At 42.9% G+C, this 23,212-nt stretch overlaps 2 protein-coding genes across 2 annotated transcripts; one reads left to right on the plus strand and one right to left on the minus strand.

The window, feature by feature from the left end:
* Nucleotides 1–1,219: 1,219 nt before the first annotated feature.
* DGKE (diacylglycerol kinase epsilon) lies at nt 1,220–10,259 on the minus strand. Its single transcript, XM_053453969.1, has 11 exons — nt 9,812–10,259; nt 7,390–7,546; nt 4,659–4,778; nt 4,325–4,468; nt 4,099–4,256; nt 3,928–3,976; nt 3,240–3,353; nt 2,722–2,793; nt 2,374–2,501; nt 2,096–2,207; nt 1,220–1,910 (listed from the first exon to the last, which is right to left on the minus strand). The coding sequence occupies exons 1-11, from the start codon at nt 10,222–10,224 to the stop codon at nt 1,713–1,715; spliced, it is 1,665 nt and encodes a 554-aa protein (XP_053309944.1). The 5' UTR covers nt 10,225–10,259; the 3' UTR covers nt 1,220–1,712.
* Nucleotides 10,260–13,589: 3,330 nt separating this feature from the next.
* Nucleotides 13,590–21,912, plus strand: C13H17orf67 (chromosome 13 C17orf67 homolog). Its single transcript, XM_053453663.1, has 4 exons — nt 13,590–13,749; nt 15,690–15,790; nt 19,945–20,078; nt 21,463–21,912. The coding sequence occupies exons 1-3, from the start codon at nt 13,695–13,697 to the stop codon at nt 20,059–20,061; spliced, it is 273 nt and encodes a 90-aa protein (XP_053309638.1). The 5' UTR covers nt 13,590–13,694; the 3' UTR covers nt 20,062–20,078; nt 21,463–21,912.
* The last annotated feature ends 1,300 nt before the right edge of the window (nt 21,913–23,212 follow it).

A 23,212-nucleotide genomic window follows, 5' to 3' on the forward strand; every position in this document is an offset into this window, starting at 1 on the left:
CATTAATCATATATATTTAATAAACTGGCCCTGTCACCACAAATACATATTTGTCAATTGTACAGCGCTGTGGAATATGAGGGCGCTCACTATAAGATAATGCGGGTCTCCTGTTAACAATGCGAGTAAAACTGAAACACTTTAACATTTGTTAACAAAAAGATATCAAATATGGGATTTTCTCCCGGACTTCATACAAAAATAGACATAACGCACGACGCAATCCCAAAACATTAGATTCATAAGAGACAGACAAGCGCCCCCTAGTGGAATTAAGTGTTTATAGCATTAAATAATGTTATATTTGCACATGGACTGGAATTGTTGCGTGTAAAAATGATTCCCATCTTGCTAGAGCGCTATAACGTTACCAAACATACAAGGAGACAGACGCCTGAACCCAACCTCATCTTAATCGCCATTTGTAAATTATGTATAAAAAAAAAAAAAGAAATTAAAAATCTTATCTATTACACAAACGCACACATTTAAAATGATAAACGAGCCTCAGCTGTGAAAGAGTTAATAATTGGCTTTACGTTTTAATTTCTACGATCTATTTAACTTACCGGCCGATGAATCGCGGACAGTTGTTTCATGAGACTATGTATTTTTCATTTTGTTAAGGAAATAGCTGTAAAAAACTACTCGGGGAATAAGGGGTCTCTAATTTAGCCTTTAGTACAAGACGACTATGTATGTTTTAATGTAAACATGCGCAGCGTGGGGACATTTTCGATCTATAGCTGTAAGAAGATTTTTAGCTGAATTACAACAGACTATTACACGTCGTTTGAAGGGATTCTAGACTAACACAAGGCTCTAAGCCCGGCACGTTGTGCTGTAACACCTGACTCCATGACACTACCGTACATTTAAAAGGCACGTGGCACGGAATATGTCCCGGGACAGAGTCTCTAAGTAAACCACAGGCCCATCTAAGAGACACAATGAGTTAAAACACGGTACAAGCAAAGCAGCAATCCTACGCGACAGGTTGTGTTGTAAACAGTGTGTTGCGGTAACGGAATAAACGTTAGACCGGAATCCCAGGCTCGCTAGGATAGAACATCTGGTCTCTGGATTTAGCAGTAACAGTAGGAGCGGAACGCGCAGGGTATGGAATGCGCAGAAACAAGCCTGCGTAACGCATGCTCTCATCTCTCATCTCGGTACAGTAGTGATTTCACTTTCGGACCCACCGAGTGGACGAAAGATATTTCTTTTTTTGTCTTCATTGCTTAAACAATTCTAGCATTTGCACAGTGAATGGACAGGCGGGTCAGTGTTAGACGAAGGATATCTGCGCGCCACTTTCGTGAACCAGATCGGTTTCTGTATTTCCTGATGGGTTCTCGGCATAGCAAACGGCTTCCACTTATACCTGGCATGTGCCAATTAACATCGTTGGTCCGATTTACCTTCATATTATACTTTTCATAGACAAAAATACGCTATATACTACGCTGGGCCCCTGTGATGCTTGTGCCCAGTGCGCGATTTCTTTAGTGCACACAACTAATTCTCTTCTCTGGAGAGGAGAGATGAAGAAGGACATTGGCCCCTCAAATGGCTTGGAGAAAAGGACACTTCTAGCCAATCTTTGCGGCAGACAAAAGCGGGTAAAGACCCCTTTCTCTGCCTGCTACAGAAGAGGCCGACGGTTCATGCAGATGGAGGGGTGAATTTCTACGGGGCATTAGTACGGCTGCCTACATCTCATCTTCGCTCCCCCCAGAGCCGGTGTGATGCTCTTGGTCTGACGTGCTGGATGCATCGTCGTCCGTTTGCTCACCTGAGTGATACAACATAACTGCATGCGTCTTGTGGGTTATGGTGACAGTGCAAGGACCCTGCGCCCACGGCTCTCCGTCCACTTGCATTGGCATTTTGGAACTTTTCAAAATCAGCTGTCGGTCAAAGGAAAAAAAATAAATGATGGAAAACCAAATAGCAGACGCTGTAAAACAAGCACAACGCTCCCCATATTTATTAATGCAAAGCATGAGGCCGTTTCTGGTTAGAAAGTGTCAAAAGTGCACCATAGCAGGGTGCGCTCACTTTTGCTTGCACACATTTAAGGGTTGGTGCTTACCCGAACAGTGTGCGCCTGCCCAAGACGCACTGGATTTGCCAGCTTCACTTGTATCTGAGCGCAGTGGAAGGATCCATAGACTCCTACGACTTCCAAGAGCCCGTCGTCATGCCTGCATTGGGATCAAAGGTCAACAAATAATGCGTCTGACCACACAGTGTTAATATTTAAACCAGTACTTATTACTGTATGTTCAGAATAATTCAAATATGTAAAAGCAGTAAACTGGTTAATGGCACCCCATGGGTCTCCCCATGTAGTGTCTACATTATACGAACCTTGACGGGGTATACGTCTCATCCCCCATCCCTTCCCATAATCGGCAGCCTCCTCCCCAGTAGCCAATGTTCAGCACTACGATTCCTTCCAAATTCGGCAGCTCTACCCTCTCTCCATCCAGCTCCAGCTGCAGTTACAAAGCACAAGAAGTCAGCACAGCCCCCGAGGTGGGACCACCTGCGTGAAAACGAACACGATTACTTGGCAGGCTCTGAGCGGAAAGGGAACGCTAGGCTCCCAATCAGGGTTCATGCCCATTGCCCTGGACGCACCGAAGAGATATATTAACGCGTCAGACGCCGTATAAAAAGATCCGCGAGCGACTCTTGGTTATGTTCACAACTTACCTCTAGTTTCTTGTTAAGATCTTTGCACTCTTGAACCAAGCAATCTTTGGTCCCATAGAACAGGTAAACTGCCTACAAAGTACACAAAAGCGGGCGCACGATCAGATGCCACAACGTGTGCTCATCCTTTAAATACTTTAATAATATATATAAATATTTCTTTAATTTTATTGTTAATTTATTTAAAGACTTTCATCCAAAAGAGTGTCTCCTTGGGGTGCCAATCCTGATGAGTAAGTCATGCCTCTTTAGGAACGTCTGTCTCTGTAAGCATGTAACAAATACTATACTACGACACCCGCACCTTCTGATGACACCGCAGAGATAATATCTAATGGGTAATAAGGAAACAACTGCGCTAGAAGGAAATATATTCTGCAAATGGGAAATTTAGCTAAAACGCAGGATTTTCCCCAACGTAAACGACTATTTAGGACAATAAACCTGCTTGTGTTGAGTTAATGGAGTTAATGTCATGAGAAGTACTGAAGAAAAGATAAATCAGGAAGGAGACCGACCTTATTGATGAGTCTACTGGAGAACAGGGAAGGGGCCTTCTCGCGGTGGGTGTGGAAGTTCAACGCCATTAATGCGTCCGGCCCTATCGAGAAGTAATTTGTCATTGACAACACCTGCAGGAATAATGTAAAGAGACGGGTATGAAATTATATATATATATATATATATATATATGGTGCGAGTCATTTCTATAAAAGTAGGCATGGTTATTTCATTACAGATGTTTGGGTAACAAAAATATTTGTATATTATAACAATATTATATTATAACAATATTTCAAATAAATAACAATAAAAAATATTTGTACGTTATAATATTTCAAATAAAAAAAAAAATAGTATTTAGTAATAATATATTTGTATATATTTGCATATTATATTTAAAGTAATAACAAATGTTTTATTTGTATATAATATTTATATAATAATAATAATAAATATTTAAAATAATATTTGCATATCATACTATGCCATTTCATATCATATAAAAAAAATAATAATAATAAAATATTTGAGAATATCAGAATATTTAATATAAAACAAAGATAATATTTGAAGTGCTGCGCAGGATATTAATAGAACGTAACAGAACCCCCCCCCCCCCCCCCGGTTCACTATTGACAATATTTTACGCCGGGGTCACCTCTGCTTTTCCATTCTTTAGAATCTCTTTTGAAAAGTTTGTACCTTGGGTATCCTCAGACTGTAGCCTTTGTTGGTAACTTGCACTTTCCACCTGAAACACAGAAAAAAAGAAGAGAGCTATAGCGATATTAACCCTTTCCTTGCTGCATCCCAGAAAGGAGAATAAGATCGGAACGGCGTCCGCGTAAGCGGTAAGTTGCCAGCCCGGCTCACCTGTCGAGTTTGATGCTCTCAGCTTCCATTACGTTCCTCAGAATTTGCTCCACAGGAACATCGCCAGCGTAACCGGGTCCCCAGCCCAGCGTGTTGGCCAGATCGTTCCCAGTCCCCAGGGGTAAAACGGCCACTTGGGGAACAAAGTTCTCCTGCCCCTAAAACACAGCAGTGAATGGACAAAGTTCCAAGGGGCAATTCCAAGGGAAAGCAAAACTATGATTACCTTGATCTTCATCTCGTCCACGGCATCGAGGACCCAGCCCACCGTGCCATCCCCACCGCAAACCAACACCTTGGCTGAATTTGCAGGCATGAGTGCGCACAGCTGCAAGGCCTTGGATGGAGAAACCCGGCTTAAATCAAACACCTGCAAAGAGAGCACGCGGCGGTTGGAACGACGAGATCCGCAAACCGGCAGAGACATAAAATATATCGTCAATGTAACTTCAGGCTACAAACTCAAGTTAAGGAGCTCTGGATCTCCCACGAGCATCGGAGAATAATTCTGCCGGAGCCGACAGATCAGATATATCGATGGAAGCGCCAAACAGGCTTACCTGGACGGGGTTCAAAAGACCTTTAAATTCGCTCAGCAGAATCTCGCCCATGTTGTTCCCGCTGCGTGTGTTGGCGAGGACTATCAGGGGGGTCCAATGATATCTCATGGAGGAGGCTAACTGGAAAGGGAAACGGATATTAAGGAGCTGTGTCAGGTTTTTGAACCTGTTAAATGACACCTTCATGTCACAACTGGTACAAGCACCAACTAGAAAGGATACTTGTTTGGATCTGGTGATAACAAACAATGTTGATCTTGTGTCTAACATTCACGTGGGGGAGCACTTGGGTAATAGTGATCACAATATGGTCTCTTTTGAAATAAACTCAAAAAAGAAATTGCCCATGGGGAATACTAAAACGTATAATTTTAAGAAGGCCAATTTCAATAAGATAAGGGCAGCTTTACAACTTATTGACTGGCAAAAACGCTTCAGGGATAAAAATACTGAGGAAAAATGGAGTATTTTCAAACAAATATTAGCAGGGTACACTTCTCAGTATGTACCGCTAGGAAACAAATATAAAAGAAACTAATTGAAACCGATGTGGCTTAGTGGAGACGTTAAGCAGGAAATTAAAAATAAGAAAATGGCTTTTACAGCATTTAAATCAGACGAATCAGAGGCATCCTATATAAGATATAAGGAAGCAAATAAAGCATGCAAAAAGGTGATTAGATGGGCTAAACTAGAAAATGAGAGGGATAGCCAAAGAGAGCAAAACTAACCCCAAAAAATTCTTTAAGTACATAAATTCTAAAAAAACGAAGAATGAAAACGTAGGTTCATTAATAACAGAGAGGGGAGTGTTGGTTAAGGAGGACCAGGAAAAAGCAGAAACTTTAAATAAGTATTTTTCCTCAGTATATGTTATGGAGGAACCTATGGCAATGGAGATACATAGGACCACTGAGAAAAATTTTCAGTCAAACTGTGAGTGGATGGCCCAGGACAAGGTGCTGCAGCAACTAAAGAAAGTTTTTCACCCACGAGTACTTAAGGAGCTGTGTCAGGAAATAAGTGAACCTCTGTTTCTAATCTTTCAGGATTCTTTTCTTTCAGGAATTGTACCGGAGGATTGGAGGAAGGCAGATGTGGTTCCTATTTTCAAAAAGGGTTCCAACTCTGTGCCCGGAAATTATAGACCTGTGAGCCTAACTTCCGTTGCTGGGAAAGTATTTGAAGGGCTGTTTAGGGATAATATTCAAGAATTCCTTGGGAAGAATAGTATTATTAGCATAAATCAGCATGGTTTTATGAAACATAGGTCATGTCAAACTAATTTAATTGCATTCTACGAAGAAGTAAGTAGAAGTGTCGATCAGGGTGTTGCAGTGGATGTAATCTACTTGGATTTTGCCAAGGCGTTTGACACGGTTCCACACAATAGGTTAGTATTCAAACTGAAAGAAATTGGCCTAGATGCAAATTCTTGTTCTTGGGTAGAACATTGGCTTGGAGGTAGAGAACAGAGAGTTGTTATAAATGGTAAATTTTCAAGCTGGTCAAAAGTGGTAAGTCGTATCCCTCAGGGTTCTGTTCTGGGACCAATTTTATTCAACATATTTATAAATGACCTGGCAGGAGGCATTGAAAGTCATGTTTCTGTGTTGCAGATGACACAAAACTAGGTAAAGTTATACAGGACGAGCAGGATATTACTGTGCTGCAGAGGGATCTCGATAGACTGGGGGGCCGGGCACTCAAATGGCAGATGAAATTCATTGTAGATAGATGTAAAGTTATGCACTTCGGGGTAGCGAATGCACAAGCAACCTACACCCTAAACGGTAGTGAATTAGGGGTAATGACAAATGAGAAGGATTTGGGAATTGTTATAGATGACAAACTAGGCAACAACGTGCAGTGTCAGTCTGCGGTTGCTAAGGCCAATAAGGTATTGTCGTGTATAAAAAGGGGCATCAAGTCGCGGAATAAAGATATAATTTTGCCTCTGTATAAATCAATGGTAAGGCCGCACCTTGAGTATGCTGTGCAATTTTGGGCACCTTTTCTAAAGAAAGATATCATAGCACTAGAAAGGGTGCAGAGGCGGGCTGCAAAATTAATAAAAGGAATGGAGCGCTATAGTTATGAAGAAAGGTTAACTAATTTAAATCTGTTTAGTTTAGAAAAACGTCGCCTCAGAGGGGATATGATAACGTTATATAAATATATTCGGGGCCAATACAAACCATTGTGTGGAAATCTGTTCATAAACAGGACTATGCATAGGACACGTGGTCACGCGTTTAGACTGGAAGAAAGGAGATTTAGACTAAAGCAGAGGAAAGGGTTTTTTACAGTAAGGACAGTAAGGATGTGGAATTCTCTGCCTGCAGAGGTAGTTTTATCAGAGTCTGTACAGACGTTTAAACTGCGACTGGATGGATACCTGGAAAAACATAATATTCGGGGATATAATCTTTAATTATGGGGAAACAGCTTATTGATCCAAGGAGGAATTTTTTTCCCTGGTTAGTGCAAAATTGGAAAGAGCGAAGCCGGGGTTTTTTGCCTTCTTTTGGATCAAACAGCAACAAATTAACAGATATAGGAAAGGCTGAACTTGATGGACGCATGTCTTTTTTCAGCCTATGTAACTATATTTAACCCTCGCCGGAGCGGTGTCTCAAAGCAAAATGTAGCTCAGCCTTTCAAGCTCTAAAAGATTATATTAAATGACTATTTTAAGATAAAACTTTATATTTTTGTTTCCTCGTCAGACCTTTTCATAATCAGCAGCTTTGCCTTTTTTCAGCTGGCTGACGGCCGCCATGTAACTGGGAGGAATTATGAGGCTTCTGAACTCCCCAAAGTCGCATTCCTCCGTCTCCAGGTGTTGCCTGCAGTCGTCGTGCACCGTGATCTGGCACCAAATGCATCTGATGGAGAGAAAGGAAGCGATTGGTCGGAGTACAGAGGCGTTGGCGTTTAAATTAAAGCGCTATCGAAATCTCACAACAAGCCGTGACTCGCGTGCCTGTTAGGGGCAAACACCTTAAAGCTCCTTCCATACACGCTCTGCCAGACACATAGCTTCACAAGCAAGCGCTTTCCAGCTTGTTATACTAAGCTAGACGCAGCTATTTACTATTGTCACTTTATGGCCCCTTTACGGTCTGCGTACATTCAGCGGCGGTAGTTCAGTACCCAGTAATGTCACGCGAAACCCGGAGAAGACAGCATGCAAAGGAGCAAAATGCAAAGCGAGAGCGTCAGTCTATAAATCCCTCTATGTACCTATATACCTGTCACCCCCCCCATGGAGCTGTCACTCTCTCTACCCCCCACAGAGCTGTCATTCTCTCTATCCCCTCAACCCCCCTGCAGAGCTGTCATTCTCTCTCCCCCCCTCCCTGGAGAGCAGTCACCCCCCCCCCCTTCCTCGCAGAGCTGTCATTCCCCCCCCCTCCTCGCAGAGCTGTCATCCCCCACCCTCCTCGCAGAGCTGTCATCCCCCCCCTCGCAGAGCTGTCATTCTCCCCCCTCCTCGCAGAGCTGTCATTCTCCACCCCCCCTCCTCGCAGAGCTGTCATTCTCCACCCCCCCTCCTCGCAGAGCTGTCATTCTCCACCCCCCCTCCTCGCAGAGCTGTCATTCTCCACCCCCCTCCTCGCAGAGCTGTCATTCTCCACCACCCTCCTCGCAGAGCTGTCATTCTCTCTCCCCCTCCCTCCTCGCAGAGCTGTCATTCTCTCTCCCCCTCCCTCCTCACAGAGCTGTCATTCTCTCTCCCCCTCCCTCCTCACAGAGCTGTCATTCTCTCTCCCCCTCCCTCCTCACAGAGCTGTCATTCCCTCTCCCCCTCCCTCCCCACAGAGCTGTCATTCCCTCCCCCACTCCCTCCCCACAGAGCTGTCATTCCCTCTCCCCTCCCTCCCCACAGAGCTGTCATTCCCTCTCCCCTCCCTCCTCACAGAGCTGTCATTCCCTCTCCCCCTCCCTCCCCACAGAGCTGTCATTCCCTCTCCCTCCCCACAGAGCTGTCATTCCCTCTCCTCCTCCCTCCCCACAGAGCTGTCATTCCCTCTCCCTCCCCACAGAGCTGTCATTCCCTCTCCCCCTCCCTCCCCACAGAGCTGTCATTCCCTCTCCCCCTCCCTCCCCACAGAGCTGTCATTCCCTCTCCCTCTCCACAGAGTTGTCATTCCCTCTCCCCCTCCCCACAGAGCTGTCATTCCCTCTCCCCCTCCCTCCCCACAGAGCTGTCATTCCCTCGCCCTCCCCACAGAGATGTCATTCCCTCTCCCTCTCCAGAGTTGTCATTCCCTCTCCCTCCCCACAGAGCTGTCATTCCCTCTCCCCCTCCCTCCCCACAGAGCTGTCATTCTCTCTCCCCCTCCCTCCCCACAGAGCTGTCATTTTCTCTCCCCCTCCCTCCCCACAGAGCTGTCATTCTCTCTCCCCCTCCCTCCCCACAGAGCTGTCATTCTCTCTCCCCCTCCCTCCTCACAGAGCTGTCATTCTCTCTCCCCCTCCCTCCTCACAGAGCTGTCATTCCCTCTCCCCCTCCCTCCCCACAGAGCTGTCATTCCCTCTCCCCTCCCTCCTCACAGAGCTGTCATTCCCTCTCCCCCTCCCTCCCCACAGAGCTGTCATTCCCTCTCCCTCCCCGCAGAGCTGTCATTCCCTCTCCCCCTCCCTCCCCACAGAGCTGTCATTCCCTCTCCCTCCCCACAGAGCTGTCATTCCCTCTCCCCCTCCCTCCCCACAGAGCTATCATTCCCTCTCCCCCTCCCTCCCCACAGAGCTGTCATTCCCTCTCCCTCCCCACAGAGCTGTCATTCCCTCTCCCCCTCCCTCCCCACAGAGCTGTCATTCCCTCTCCCCCTCCCTCCACACAGAGCTGTCATTCTCTCTCCCCCTCCCTCCCCACAGAGCTGTCATTCTCTCTCCCCCTCCCTCCCCACAGAGCTGTCATTCTCTCTCCCCCTCCCTCCCCACAGAGCTGTCATTCTCTCTCCCCCTCCCTCCCCACAGAGCTGTCATTCTCTCTCCCCCTCCCTCCCCACAGAGCTGTCATTCTTTCTCCCCCTCCCTCCCCACAGAGCTGTCATTCTTTCTCCCCCTCCCTCCCCACAGAGCTGTCATTCTCTCCACCCCCCCGTCCTCGCAGAGCTGTCATTCTCTTTCCCCCGGTGCCGTACCGGTAGTCGCACAGTCTGGGCTGGCTCCCGCACTGCTGGCCGCACTGGGCACACCGGTTGCAGAGCGGCAGGTTGCCCCGGACCCAGCGGTGGGTCCAGGCCGCTCCGTCCGCCCGCACTGCCACCTCCTTGCATGGGAAGCGCCGCTCCGCCCTCCGCATGCAGGCCCGGTCAGCGCACAGCCCGCAGCAGCGACAGTAAGCCCCGCTCAGGGCATGCAGGCCGCACACGGAGCAGTACGTGGGCCTGCTGAATAGATCGGTCTCCTCCCAGCCGTGCCTCCCGCTCCGGGCCAGACCCCGCCGCCGAGCCCGCCGCCCGCTGCACCACAGGGTGAGCAGCACGGACAGCAACACCGCGCACACCGTCCACAGCAGCGTCAACCCCAACCCCGCATCCTCGGCCTCATCCATCCCGGAGCTCACTGTGGAGGCATGACAGGAAGCCTCTGACACCGCGCGCACTGATGACGTCAACTGGTGCTGCGGGAACCCTGGTGCACCCTGGTGGGCGGGGCATGCGTGCTGTAAGGAAATAGTGATGGGAAGTTCGGATCATTAAAGTGAATCGGATCATTTCGATTCGTTCACTGAAATGATCCGATTCATGATCCGGATCTTCGGATCACTCAGTGTGCCTGCACGGAGTTACTGTTTTCCAGTAACTCCGTGCAGGCACACTAACGATTGGCCCCGCCCCTTTCATCATGAATCCTCCCCCCTGCCTCCAGTGATGTCAATGAAGGCAGAGAGTCGTTCAAAGATTCGGATCTTACAGGGATCCGGATCACTGTAAGATCCGGATCATTGTAAGATCCGGATCATTGTAAGATCCGGATCATTGTAAGATCCGGATCTTTGAACGACTCTCTGCCTTCATTGGCATTCTAATCATTCAGAGAATGTCACCATACTGTTATAAATAACACATTAATAATCACTGCCCCCAGGATTTACATTCCCCTTTACCTGCAACTGCACCTTAAGCTAACTTTATTAAATTAATTAAATTAACCCTCACCATTAAATTAACCCTAAACACCCCATCAACCATGACTGCCCCTAAAATTAACCCTTAACACCCCATCAACCATGACTGCCCCTAAAATTAACCCTTAACACCCCATTAAGCATAACTGCCCCCAAATTAACCCTAAACACCCCATTAAGCATAACTGCCCCTAAATTAACCCTAAACACCCCGTTAAGCATAACTGCCCCCAAATTAACCCTAAACACCTCATTAAGCATAACTGCCCCTAAATTAACACTAAAGACCGCATTAAGCATAACTACCCCCATATTAACCCTAAACACCTCATTAAGCATAACTGCCCCTAAATTAACACTAAAGACCCCATTAAGCATAACTGCCCCCAAATTAACCCTAAACACCTCATTAAGCATAACTGCCCCTAAATTAACACTAAAGACCCCATTAAGCATAACTGCCCCCAAATTAACCCTAAACACCTCATTAAGCATAACTGCCCCTAAATTAACACTAAAGACCCCAGTAAGCATAACTGCCCCTAAATTATCCCTAAACACCCCATTAAGCATAACTGCCCCTAAATTAACACTAAAGACCCCATCAACCATACCAATTTATTAGGTAATTTATCTGGAGTATATGCAATTAATTTAGGGGCAGTTATGGTTAATGGAGTATTTAGGGTTAATTTCAGGGGCCGTTATGGTTAATGGGGTCTTTAGGGTTAATTTCAGGGGCCGTTATGGTTAATGGGGTCTTTAGGGTTAATTTCAGGGGCCGTTATGGTTAATGGGATCTTTACGGTTAATTTCAGGGGCAGTTATGGTTGATGGGGTATAAGGGTTAATTTTATGCTGATGACTGAGGGTTAATTTAATTAATTTAATAAAGTTAACTGTAGGTGCAGTTATAGGTAAAGGGGGGCAAACTCAGGGGAATCTAAATCCTGGGGGCAGTGTGAACATTATTAATGTATTTATTTATAAAAGTATGGTATCAGTAATATTCTCTGAATGATTCGAATCTCTGTAAGATTCGGATCCTTGTAAGATCCGGATCCCTGTAAGATTCGAATCATTCGACTCTTCGGTTCATTCGACTCTTCGGATCATTCGACTCTTCGGTTCATTCGACTCTTCGGTTCATTCGACTCTTCGGATCATTCGACTCTTCCGATCATTCGACTCTTCGGATCATTCGACTCTTTGAACGACTCTCTGACTCTATGAGTCATCGTTCCTGTGTGAATTAATGAGCTGTAACCTGACATCGGAGTCTGTGTCTGAGTGCTCTGCAGATGACTCACAGCTCTAGGATCAGATTACAGCTGCATGATTCACAGACTGAACCGCTACAAATGAATCGTTCAGTCTAGTGAACCGATTCATCCGGATCACTAAAAAGAACCGGATCAAATGAACGATTCGTTCATGATCCGGACATCACTATAAGGAAACAGGATGTTGCATGCGTTCAGGCAGGGGTATCAGCCTTATGCAGTTAGGCTGTCACCTGTATTCAGGCAGGGATGTAATATGTGATCATGTAGGGCTGTTACTCGTGTTCAGGCAGGGATATAACCTGTATTCAAGCAAGGATATAACGTATTTAGGTTGGCTCTCACCTGTATGCAGGCCGAAACTGCGTATAGTACTAAGAAAAACACTATTATTGAAGTAAATCTCATTAATCTCATGCAGTGATGTTTGTAGGTTAAAATATACAATATACGTGTGTTAAAACCCACTATATGGGAGCAGCTATCCTATTATCAGGAACTGTGCGATTATTCCTCCCCATTTCGTTTTGTTAAGTTGCCGATTGGTTTAGGCAGCCTTTGTAAGGGCCAGAAGAGGGAGAAAGACAATTTAGGGACAGAAAATTGATCAGATAATGCTGGTTCTGCCACAGGATGCCACCGACCTCACAGGTTCTATCACCATAAGGGCAACATTTAAATATTTCCAAGACAATTTCACTGATCGACAAACAAAAAAATACGCCCAAGCTACAGGTATAATTACTAAACTACTTCACTTCCAATAACAGTCCCCCGAAACAGAGATAAGGAATCCGCTCCAGACTGATGACCCCCAGGATCTGCCCGTTTCCACCTAGAATCTCCCATTTAATTTAAACATTTTGAAAATCTTAAAATTCATCAAAAATATACCCCCCCCAAAAAAAGCCCTGTTGTTTAAACCCAAGAATCACAAGGCCTGTGTAACTCAAAAGTCCAGCTGTGTGTCCCTCGTGGGTGGGTTCAGCACCGAAAGCATCTCTGTAGGGGAGGGGCTTAGACGCTCTGTACCTGTATATGAAACGTGTGAAAAGGTTGGGATTGGCAGTAAAGTCAGGGAGACTGTGTCTGATGAGGGTCACAAGAGTTGTAGTCTAGAGAGTCTTTAGAAAGCCTGGGTTAGAATGAAATACTTAATAGATTCTATTTCCTGTCGCCCAGGTATGCTGCCAGGTGCGATGCGCTCACACAAACGCAGGCCGCCCCAAAATCATCTACGTATTTTTTTTTTTAAAAGACTGCATTTTGAGTTGATTTATATACCTTTTTAATGGGTCGACCTACAAAAAGATACGGAATCATATAAATGTTCAGGGCCTCGGAGGTCTCTTATTCAAATGGGCAATCTTTTTTTCTATGCTGGTGCAGTAGGAGTTATCGCATCCATACAGAAGGTTCCAAAAATGTGCGCGTAAATCGCAGCAGCCCTGGAATCAGCTTAGTGTAGAGCTGTGCATATGCTCAGGGCTGCTCCTGACTCAGTGGGGTGTGCAGATGCTGGAGCTGACGTAGGTTCCTTAAGACCTCTGTGTCCTGGTGGATGGTGTTCATTTCTGAGACGGCACAGAGCAAGCACATCCCGAAAATAAAATGAGGACCTTTGTGGCGTTGCTCCTCGTTATGGTCCTTGTGGCTGTTTTTACTGGTAAGGATCCAGACTCGGGGGTGTTTTTGTATGAAAATGTCCAACTTTTGCTGCAGACGCTAAAGAAAACTTTAAATTCTCATCTATTAGCGGGATAATCGCAGAATTTTCCCGTTTACGAGGTTTTATAAGAAATTGCGCATGGATGGATAGATACAACAGGTTTAATACTCAACATTTTTCCGCTCTTTATAGAATTTTTTACAGAAATATTTATTTTTATTATTATTTTTTTAGAATAATTTATTCCTTATTATTCCTGTTTATAGATCAAATATTTATTTTTATTTTGTTTTATTATTATTTTTTTAGAATAATTTATTCCTTATTATTCCTGTTTATAGATCAAATATTTATTTTTATTTTGTTTTATTATTTTTTTTGAATAATTGCTTCTTGCATTTATTGCATGTTTAATACGGAACATTTTGGTAATCCCCCCCCCCCGCAGTTTATAGTTAAAACAATATTTATTATTTTATTTTTCAGAATAATTGCTTCTTGCGTTAATTAAATGTTTAATACTGAACATTTTGTTATTTTGTCCTCACTGTTTATAGATGAAATAATATTTACCTTTGTATTTATATATATATATATATATTTTTTTTACAATAATTGCTTCTTGCACTAATTGCATGTTTAATACGGAACATTTTGGTAATTTTTTCCTCCGGTTTATAGTTAAACTAATATTTTTTTATTTTTATTTTATTTTTTAGAATAATTGCTTCTTGCACTAATTGCATGTTTAATGCAAAACATTTTTTTAATATGTTTAATAATATTTATTTTTTGTAATAATTGCTTTTTGCGTTAATTGTACATTTTAAATACTTATATAGAAATTTGAATATTAGTTGGGTAGAACTATTGAGGTTTTTTGGCATGTTTTATTTTGGTAAATTAGGAAAAGCATCTTTTATCTTTTTTACCATTTATTTATATGATTATAAATGCACTTTTAACAATGTTGCAATGTATTTGTTATCTACATTTACACATAGTGGTATAAGCCATATAATAACACTTATTTCACCACACTTGCCCACTTAAGGGGTACTTTATTTTATTAAGAGGCACCTTCTCGGGACCATCGCGTTCTGCAGGACAAAGCCAGCCTGTGGGACCCAACGATATGCTAAACAAGTTGAAAAATTCCGCACGTGTCCCGTGGAACGCGATACCTCTGGAGGATACGTCTGAAAGAGAACTTTGTCTATTCACTCGGAAGCAGGAGGAATTTATTTGCTAGGGAGACATAAACTTGCTTCCAAAGTCATCTGCTTCCTGAAGCACAGCAGACCATAAGGGGTTAATACAAAAATCCAATAAAAAATGAAGGATTGTGCAGGGACTCCGTTAAACGTGGTTGATCGTTAGTCCAAAAAGATCCTAGCATACGTTTAGCTTGCATCTACATGTGTTGATGGAGGGTTAGAGTTCAGCCAATGGGAGATAAGACGGGCACCTATTCTCTCCTCCATTGGCTGTTTAATTTTCCAGATTTTTATAGGTTTTAAGTTTGATTTTGTGTATCATTATTGCTGAGAATCCTCTTTTTTTTCCTCCGCTCTGAAGTGCGAGTTGGCAGGTGAGTTGAAAAGCTCAGCGCCGCAAACTCCGCCAAGAGTCAGAGGCTTAGATGGAATGTTTACTTTACTGGGAGGGTGGTAGATAAGTGGAACAGTTCCCCAGCAGAAGTGGTAGAGGGTAATACAGTGAGGGGATTAAACATGCATGGGATAGACATACGGCTCCTGAATCTAAGACAAGATCAACGACTGATTAAGGTTTGAGTCTTTACAGCAGGATAAAACGGGCGACTAGACAGGGGCCGAATGGGGCCGATGTTTCGATGTTCCAGATTGATGGCACCGCAGAGAAACAGCACCGTTTATTTTACGCCTTGACACTGATGATCTCCCCGTTGGTTTTAGACGCCTCTCCTATCTTACCAGAGAAGCAAGCCAAGCAGATTTTGAGAGCCAAGCGTTCCGAGAGGGAAAGAAAAGCCGGACATCACGATGAGCCGATGAGGGTAATTTGATTTTGACTCCAAGACAGGACGGCAAAAAGGCTGACGACTCATGACTTACATTTCTGCGCATGGTCATGTCCTGCTCCTAACTCACCAAAAATATGTTTACACTGATCTTGTCCCTTCTGCATAAGCCCCTTGACCTTATTGGGTCCATCAGCGGGAAGATATCTCCCTTAAACTTTTCTGTGGCTGTAAGGGGAACTACGGAGATTTAATTCCTAGGCTTAAATGATCAAATAACATTTTTTTTTTAAATGAATGCTATGAAGACTGTCCACCCATTTGACAAGAACTGTTATTAAAATACGACCCTCACGACATGCCATGGTGCAGAATTCTGTTTGCCGTGGGTTAACGTTAAAGGGATCGCATAGCCGAAGGATACGATTGACCGGCAGTAGTCCACAAGGCTCCGTCACACCGGTACTGTTATTGACAGTTGGCTGACTGAGCATAATGGGAGGTGCAGTCAGATGTAGTTATGTGTTGGGGATTGGCTGTGCTTGGCAATACTCATCACTTGTTACCTGCACAGCCTCTTAATTTACAGATTGCCCCTAAGCCCCCCCCCCGTCAGTCTCATCCGCTCCACTTCAAATCCTTTTTTGGGTCTTGGACTCCCATCTGAATCTTGAGAGCCTTTGCTGTCTGCAGCAGGCTCCCAGAGGACGGCTAAATATTTGAGCTTCCCGACGACTTACTACTTACATAAACTGTTAAATACTTATACAGCAGGGGGCGCCGGCGATCCCGAACCTCTTTCAGCATCGATAGCGTTTAATCAACTTTAACTCTCTGGAACACCAACGGATTATTTTCTATTATTATAAAATTAATGTAACCATTTCTTGAAATCCCAGCATTTCAGCAAGATCAGAGGGGCGGGGCTGGGGGTGCGGTTATGGGTGGAGTTTTATCAAGACGTAAGAGGTTCTAAGCTCCTAGAAAAGAAGGGCATCTGAGGAGTTAAAAGGGGTTCAGGGAATTGGGGCGTTTTGTCTCGGTCCCCCTTAACCTCCTAGTATATTTATAAATTATATAATAATAATAATAATAATAATAATAATAATAATAATAATAATGGCATTTTGTTGGGCACAGATCTCTTGGACTAATAATAAGCAAACACCACAATGTAGAACTTGATCTTTTTTCTGTATTTTTGAAAGTGTAATTTATGTCCCGGGCCACGCGATTCCAGTCCTCGAGGACCTCAAACAAGCCCGGAATTCTGTTTATCCCTGTTTAAAAACAAGTAGTTTCATGATTTTTTAATTGAAGTGCTTATGTTCAAGCTGGGATATCCCAAAATCATTGAGGATCAAGTGTTGTGCAGCCCTGCCCCTGCTGCTTTTATGTTAATACCATCCTTCAGCAGTGCTTGTTTTAGGGATATCCCTGTCTTAGCGCAGTAACAGCAGGGGTATATCCAAAGCCAAGGATTAGACTGCTGGAGTTAAAGGGGCACAAACCCCCAGCGCTGTATACAGTAATAACCCCCCCCCTGTATATAGTAATGCAGGTCAGCATTGACTATAGGCTAAAATATCATGGTGGGAGTTCCCCGTTAACCCTCTCATCTCTGTATTACTTTGTGACCCCATGTGTAGCAATACACAGTGATGAACACTAGGTGTCACTGCAGGCTAGGCAGACTACAGTGAAAACACGATCTGGATTTATTCACAGAAACCCGGACGAGTGAAGGTATCAAATATCCGCAGAGGGACAGCCTTTAAAGTTCTGTAATTGCGGAATGTATCTATCAATATTTTCTCCGTCCTTCTTGGAATCATCTGTTTTGTAATAATCCTTTCCAAGAAAATTGTAAATATTGGTGGCTGGTATTCAGGCTTTTACGTCTACAGACACAGGAATGTAAGATTAGATCAGCTGTCGAAAGAATAACCCAGCTGCTAATCAGAGGATGGTGGATGGTGATATTACTTCATTCTACAAGGATACGACGTAAGCTCCAATATCGCCAAAAGTCCATTAGATTGTAAGCTCACAAGAGCAGGGCCCCTTTCTCTCTATTAAAATTGTCTTTGTTTAAATATTTTTTATGTCATCTATTGTAACAGAGCCTCGGGTAGACTGAGAATCATGGGAGTTACAGTTTAGATGGCCAGCCCAGCTCTCGACAAGATCCTTTGCTTAAATATGTAAATACTCACGATTAGCCATAATATTAAAGGTAATAATTGCTATCCACATAACTAGTAATAAAACTGTAATAAAAAATCTTACTCTGGCACTTTGACAAAAAGTGGGCAGGTTTCGATGTTTATGTTGGGGTCGCAGAACCATAATGTTGTTTTAAAAAAAAACAAAAAAAAAACACCGCAAACTTTTGTGGTTATCTGCGGTTTCTCTCGACACTCGGCCAGCAAGAATTTTATATTTATGAGGAATCAGCTGATTTCGGAAAATTTTGGAATCATTAGTGTTTTTAACAGAAAAAAAGTTACATTTTTTTTTAACCTATAAAGGGGCGATCCCTTATTCTCAAGGTGTAAAAAATACTTGAAAATGTTGCTTTTTGTTTCAAAACAAAGGTTTTCGTATTTCATTTTTGCTCCAACTGAAGGCACGGCTTTATTATATTAAACTAATATTCACTATAAAGCATTGTGGTCCCTCTACATTTTCTTTACAAATGCATGGGGGGTAGTTTCTACAGAATGCCCCCATATGCATTTGCCCCTTCCCTTGCCCCTGCTATTTCCCATGCCTGAGACCCTGCCCCTTACTTACAGCACTTTCTTTCCAGCCAATCAGTGGCAAGAATCCTCGGACCACAGAAGAGGAAGGCAGCAGCAGCAGGGCTGCAGCTACTACATCAAGTTTTTTTTTTTTTTAAAGAATGCATATAAGAGTACTCATGAAGCGATAAAGTAATATACATTTATGGACATTTCGGAAACCACCAAATTTAGCTTTGGCTTGAGTCACCACTGATATCATAATCACAGCTAATTAGGACACCAAATGCCAACTACTGCAATATCGGAAGACTGCCAAGCAAAAGGGACGTCGAGGGTCGTTCTTTACTAATTGTATTGTACAGGCTGACATTTAACAGCGGTGGCAGGGGATGCGCTTAATGGCGTCTTTCCACAGTCACGATGACACGATGTCATGGAAAGGTACCAGCGCGGGGATCTTCCATTGGATTATGTTTCCTTTTCACATGAGATGATGTATGTGCGATCTGCAATTACTGAACGCCCGGCGGTGTGAAAACGCAACTTGATACAATGTGACTTTTGGACGTTAGTAACGCTATTAATCTTTCTCCTTGAGCCGTTACTGGGGAGCCTCCAGCTGTCCTTTGGGAGGTTTCGCCGACGCATTTGGCAGATGGATTGTCATCAGGAGTGAGTGAGCAGAATATGCCCCAAATGGCAACCCACATGAGTAATTAGATCCAAACTAGTTAAAAAAAAAAGAAGGTAATTACAAGTTTTCGTTGTATGAGTCAACTGCCGAGCGACGACTTTTCCAAAAGAACTTGATCGACTTGGTGGAGAGGAGAAAGAAAAACCATAAAGAGTCAGGTGTCGGAGATGATTGAGTTTACCTTCTTTGAGGCCAGTTGGTTGGATAAACCATTTACTAACCCTGTGCTTTATTTCCAATATCAGCCATTAGAAAGTTAGTTGAATAAATAAATGGCATCATTATCCATTTTGCATTAGGGGTAAAGTAAAAATACAAAAGATAACCCCCGTTGTCTTTCTGCTTTTACCATTTCTTTTCTTTTGGTCCTAGGCTGTAGAGTAGATTATTTTGTGGTTCCTCTCCTCTTGTCTCCATCTTCAGATAAAGTGTGGCAATGGCTGGCAAACGGTTATTTGATTTGTAGATTACCCACCATCAGTATTACCTCTTCCTTTCTTGCACTAATACCTCTTCGCGGATTTTCAACCTTTCTTAGTTTCACCTCCTACTGGCTGTGTCCCCTTCGGACATTGAGTACGTGTTTTATGCCTCTAGATTGTAAGCTCGTTGAGCAGGGCCCTCCTTATTAAGTCAATTTGTTATGTTATTTACTACTTGTTATGTCCTGTCACCCATTGTACAGCGCTACGGAATTTGATGGCGCTATATAACACAATAAATAATAATAATAATTGTGTTTCCTGTAGGAATACATGATGTATCTGCAACGTCTGGAGCAGAGATCAGAAGAGCAATTTTTCGAACACTGGTGGAATCCACATTGCCAGCCTCATTGCAACCGCAACAACGTTAATCCAGTTTAAAGCCTTTGGGTAAAAGAAGCTATGTCTCTCCACAACTGAAAAAAGGATCTCCTTTTGATCCATACTTGAATGTAGAGAGCTTGATCGATGTAGAGCACCATTGCTTGTGATTGGCTGGTTTTGATGAAATCTTTGCACCTGCTCTTCCGGCTGTTAGTCCATTGAGAGATGGGACATTGAGAGCCAGTATTGCCAATCAATGCATTCGATTTGTGTTGCATTCTGGGAGTTGTGCACAGAAGCCAGTTTGCCATTGGCCGCTTACATCCCTAATATATACAAGCTCATTGCACCAAATAACCAGAAATATAGATAGATGTATATATGAATAGATTTGTACTGTAAATTAAGACTTGTTGCGGGTTATTTAAACCCTTTTTGTTTTTTTCCAGCTTCGTAAGCCAACCACCAATTTGCTTAACAGTTCTTTTTGACATGAAGGTTAAAAATACTTATTAAAATGAAACGCGCCAGTGCCGATCTTAGCATAATCATACCTTTGTGGAGCTCTGACAGCGAAATACATGTGTTAAAGCCTAAAAAAAGGTATTGTTTTGCCAGTGATTAGGAGCTACGGTATAATTAATACGGCAGTAAAATTGTTACGAGGTCTGTGCTAAGGTTGGTGGAATACCACTCAAGACAAGCTAATTAGACACTGCTGTTATAGCCGCAACCACTTATCTAGCGTATAAATGACTTACTTGATACACGGCGCATGCAGCAGACTAATAAAATTTAAGGTTACAATTAGGTGCAGTGGGGGGATATTTTTACATAATACCCCAAGCCTGAGTTAGACCCCCTCTGTACCTAACTCATGCCACACACATCTCTTAACGAAGGTAACCAGATGTCTGTAGAGCAGCTGCAAAGGGTTCTGAGTAGCTAGTTAAAGGAAAAGTCTATATATATATATAGTATATATATTTATTTAAGTATATATATATATATATATACAGTATATATATATTTATTTTTCACTTTTTGATTTATTATCGAATTATCGTTATGGCAAGCAACATTATGGGATGTATCCCCCCCCCTAGAACTATGGATCAAAATGTTATGTGTGTTTGTCCTTTTTTTCTTTTTTATATGTGTATAATGGTCCCATTTTTTAATATAAATTGGAAAGTAAATTTGCTAATGAAGGTACATAGGAAAGGGGCTTATGAAAGCAATTTATTTATTGAACCCAAAAATATCTTGCAAATGTAATGTCACCAATATTTAACCCGATTGTGCACATTCAGAAAATAGAGTTAATTAATGAGTGAAAGTTAGGACATCGGGACAGCTGCCTCTAGTGGCAGAGTAGAGGTACTACAAGGGGAACGATTGATCACTAGCACAGAGAATGTAGACCTATGATGTTTGATTTCATACTTTATCTCTTTCAGATCATGATCCGGATCAAAGAAACAAGAAACGATGAGAAAAGCTCCGGTTTTGTGCATGCAAGAATTTTTCCCCATGAGGCCGAACACACTTTTAGAAAAGGGACACAAAATCCTTAGTACTTAGAGAGGAAGTGATGTAGCTTTTATTTTAATTCCTTTGTCTTTGCAAGTTCAAAGTATGATGGGATAGAGATTTGAGGAGTATAACTGGTAGGACTGGTTAATTGTTTAATCGGAAAATCAATCTATAATTCTAAAAGCTGATATTAACAAGATTGTCAGGACTCCGGGGTATTTAGAATGAGCAATTATAGTGCAAAGTTCTAAAAAGTGGTCTTACTGCCATAGCAACCAGTGGAATGTTCTTGCTTATTGCGTAATATTCCATTGGTTTCTATAATTCCTCTCATACCATTCTATATATATTATTTGCATGACTGTATGAAATGCTACAATAAAATCATTTGCAGACGTGAACCGTTTGAATTTATTAGCGGTGGTTCGACACAGACCTACATAAGAATACCGAAAATTATGTCAATTTTATCTTGATTTTACAAATTAATGAAAGGCCGTGGACACCCTATAGTATGTGACATCACACCGTACATTTTACCTTTAAATAATTTATCGTCGTGGGATTCTTGATGAACCCATTTTTATTAAATGAAGTGTAGAAGTGTTGTGACTCCCAGCCGCTTTTTGTTTTCCCACCAAATTTGAGTTTATAATATAAAGGATTGTGAACATAAAAGCCGAACAGAGGATCAGGCTAAACCCAACCCTGGTGGGATCGAAAGCCTCTGTGATGCAGTTCATTGTTGGTCGCGTCCTGCTTCAGTATTCGTGACAAAACACAGAAGAACCGTTCTGAAAAATGTTCATTTGATAATAGTCTAGGAAGTATGATCGGTAGGCTGGAATTTGTTGGAACCAGTCATTCATTGACGTCACACCATGAAGATCTACCATCGACGTGCTGAATGACTGGATGACATCAGCCATCTGACCAACAGAACGTGTAACGTTTGTTTCAATAACATATTGTTACTTCAGAACAATGGTGATAAGCCAGCAGGGTTACGCAAGACAAAAAAAACTCACTAGGCTAATGTATCAATCAAGTTACTGGCGTTGCAAAATACAGACCTAATAAAAAGTCTTGCTCCACTGTCTGACCATAAAAATGTCCTTTTCCTGCCAAGGCTTTTGCTAATCCGTCACAGTTCCGTATGAAACTGGATCAAGACGATGTTCCTACTTCATCTTAACTATATTTCCCTCTTATTACAAGTCTAGTCAAGTATCGAGAGGATAAATCAAAAACGGTATAAGACACAGGTGTCATTTGTCTTGGAATTCCAACGTTCTTAGTAACCTTTTCAAGGTTTCGGAGGTAAGGAGTCACTCGCCTGCGATGGTGGGCAAGGTTGTATGTACCGCTTCTTGTATCAATAGATGGTACATATGAACATATATGTTTTGTTGCTCTATTTCAACTTGTGATAGCCAAGAAGACCCACACAGGGTTAACAGCATCCTCTGAATAACCAGCACGCAGAATACACAAGCAGTCAACCATTTCGGAAAAAGTGGCTTAAATACTCTTTGACATCACAAACTGCGTCATTACTTTTTTTTTGTGTACAGCCTCGTCACTCTCCACGTTCTGAACGTGAATGTCACCAACTTTCCCCAATCGCCATTGTTTTCCAACGGCCTGGGGACAATGGGCTTATTTGGGGAAA

This window comes from Spea bombifrons, chromosome 13 (assembly GCF_027358695.1).
Source record: "Spea bombifrons isolate aSpeBom1 chromosome 13, aSpeBom1.2.pri, whole genome shotgun sequence".
NCBI lineage: Eukaryota > Metazoa > Chordata > Amphibia > Anura > Pelobatidae > Spea > Spea bombifrons.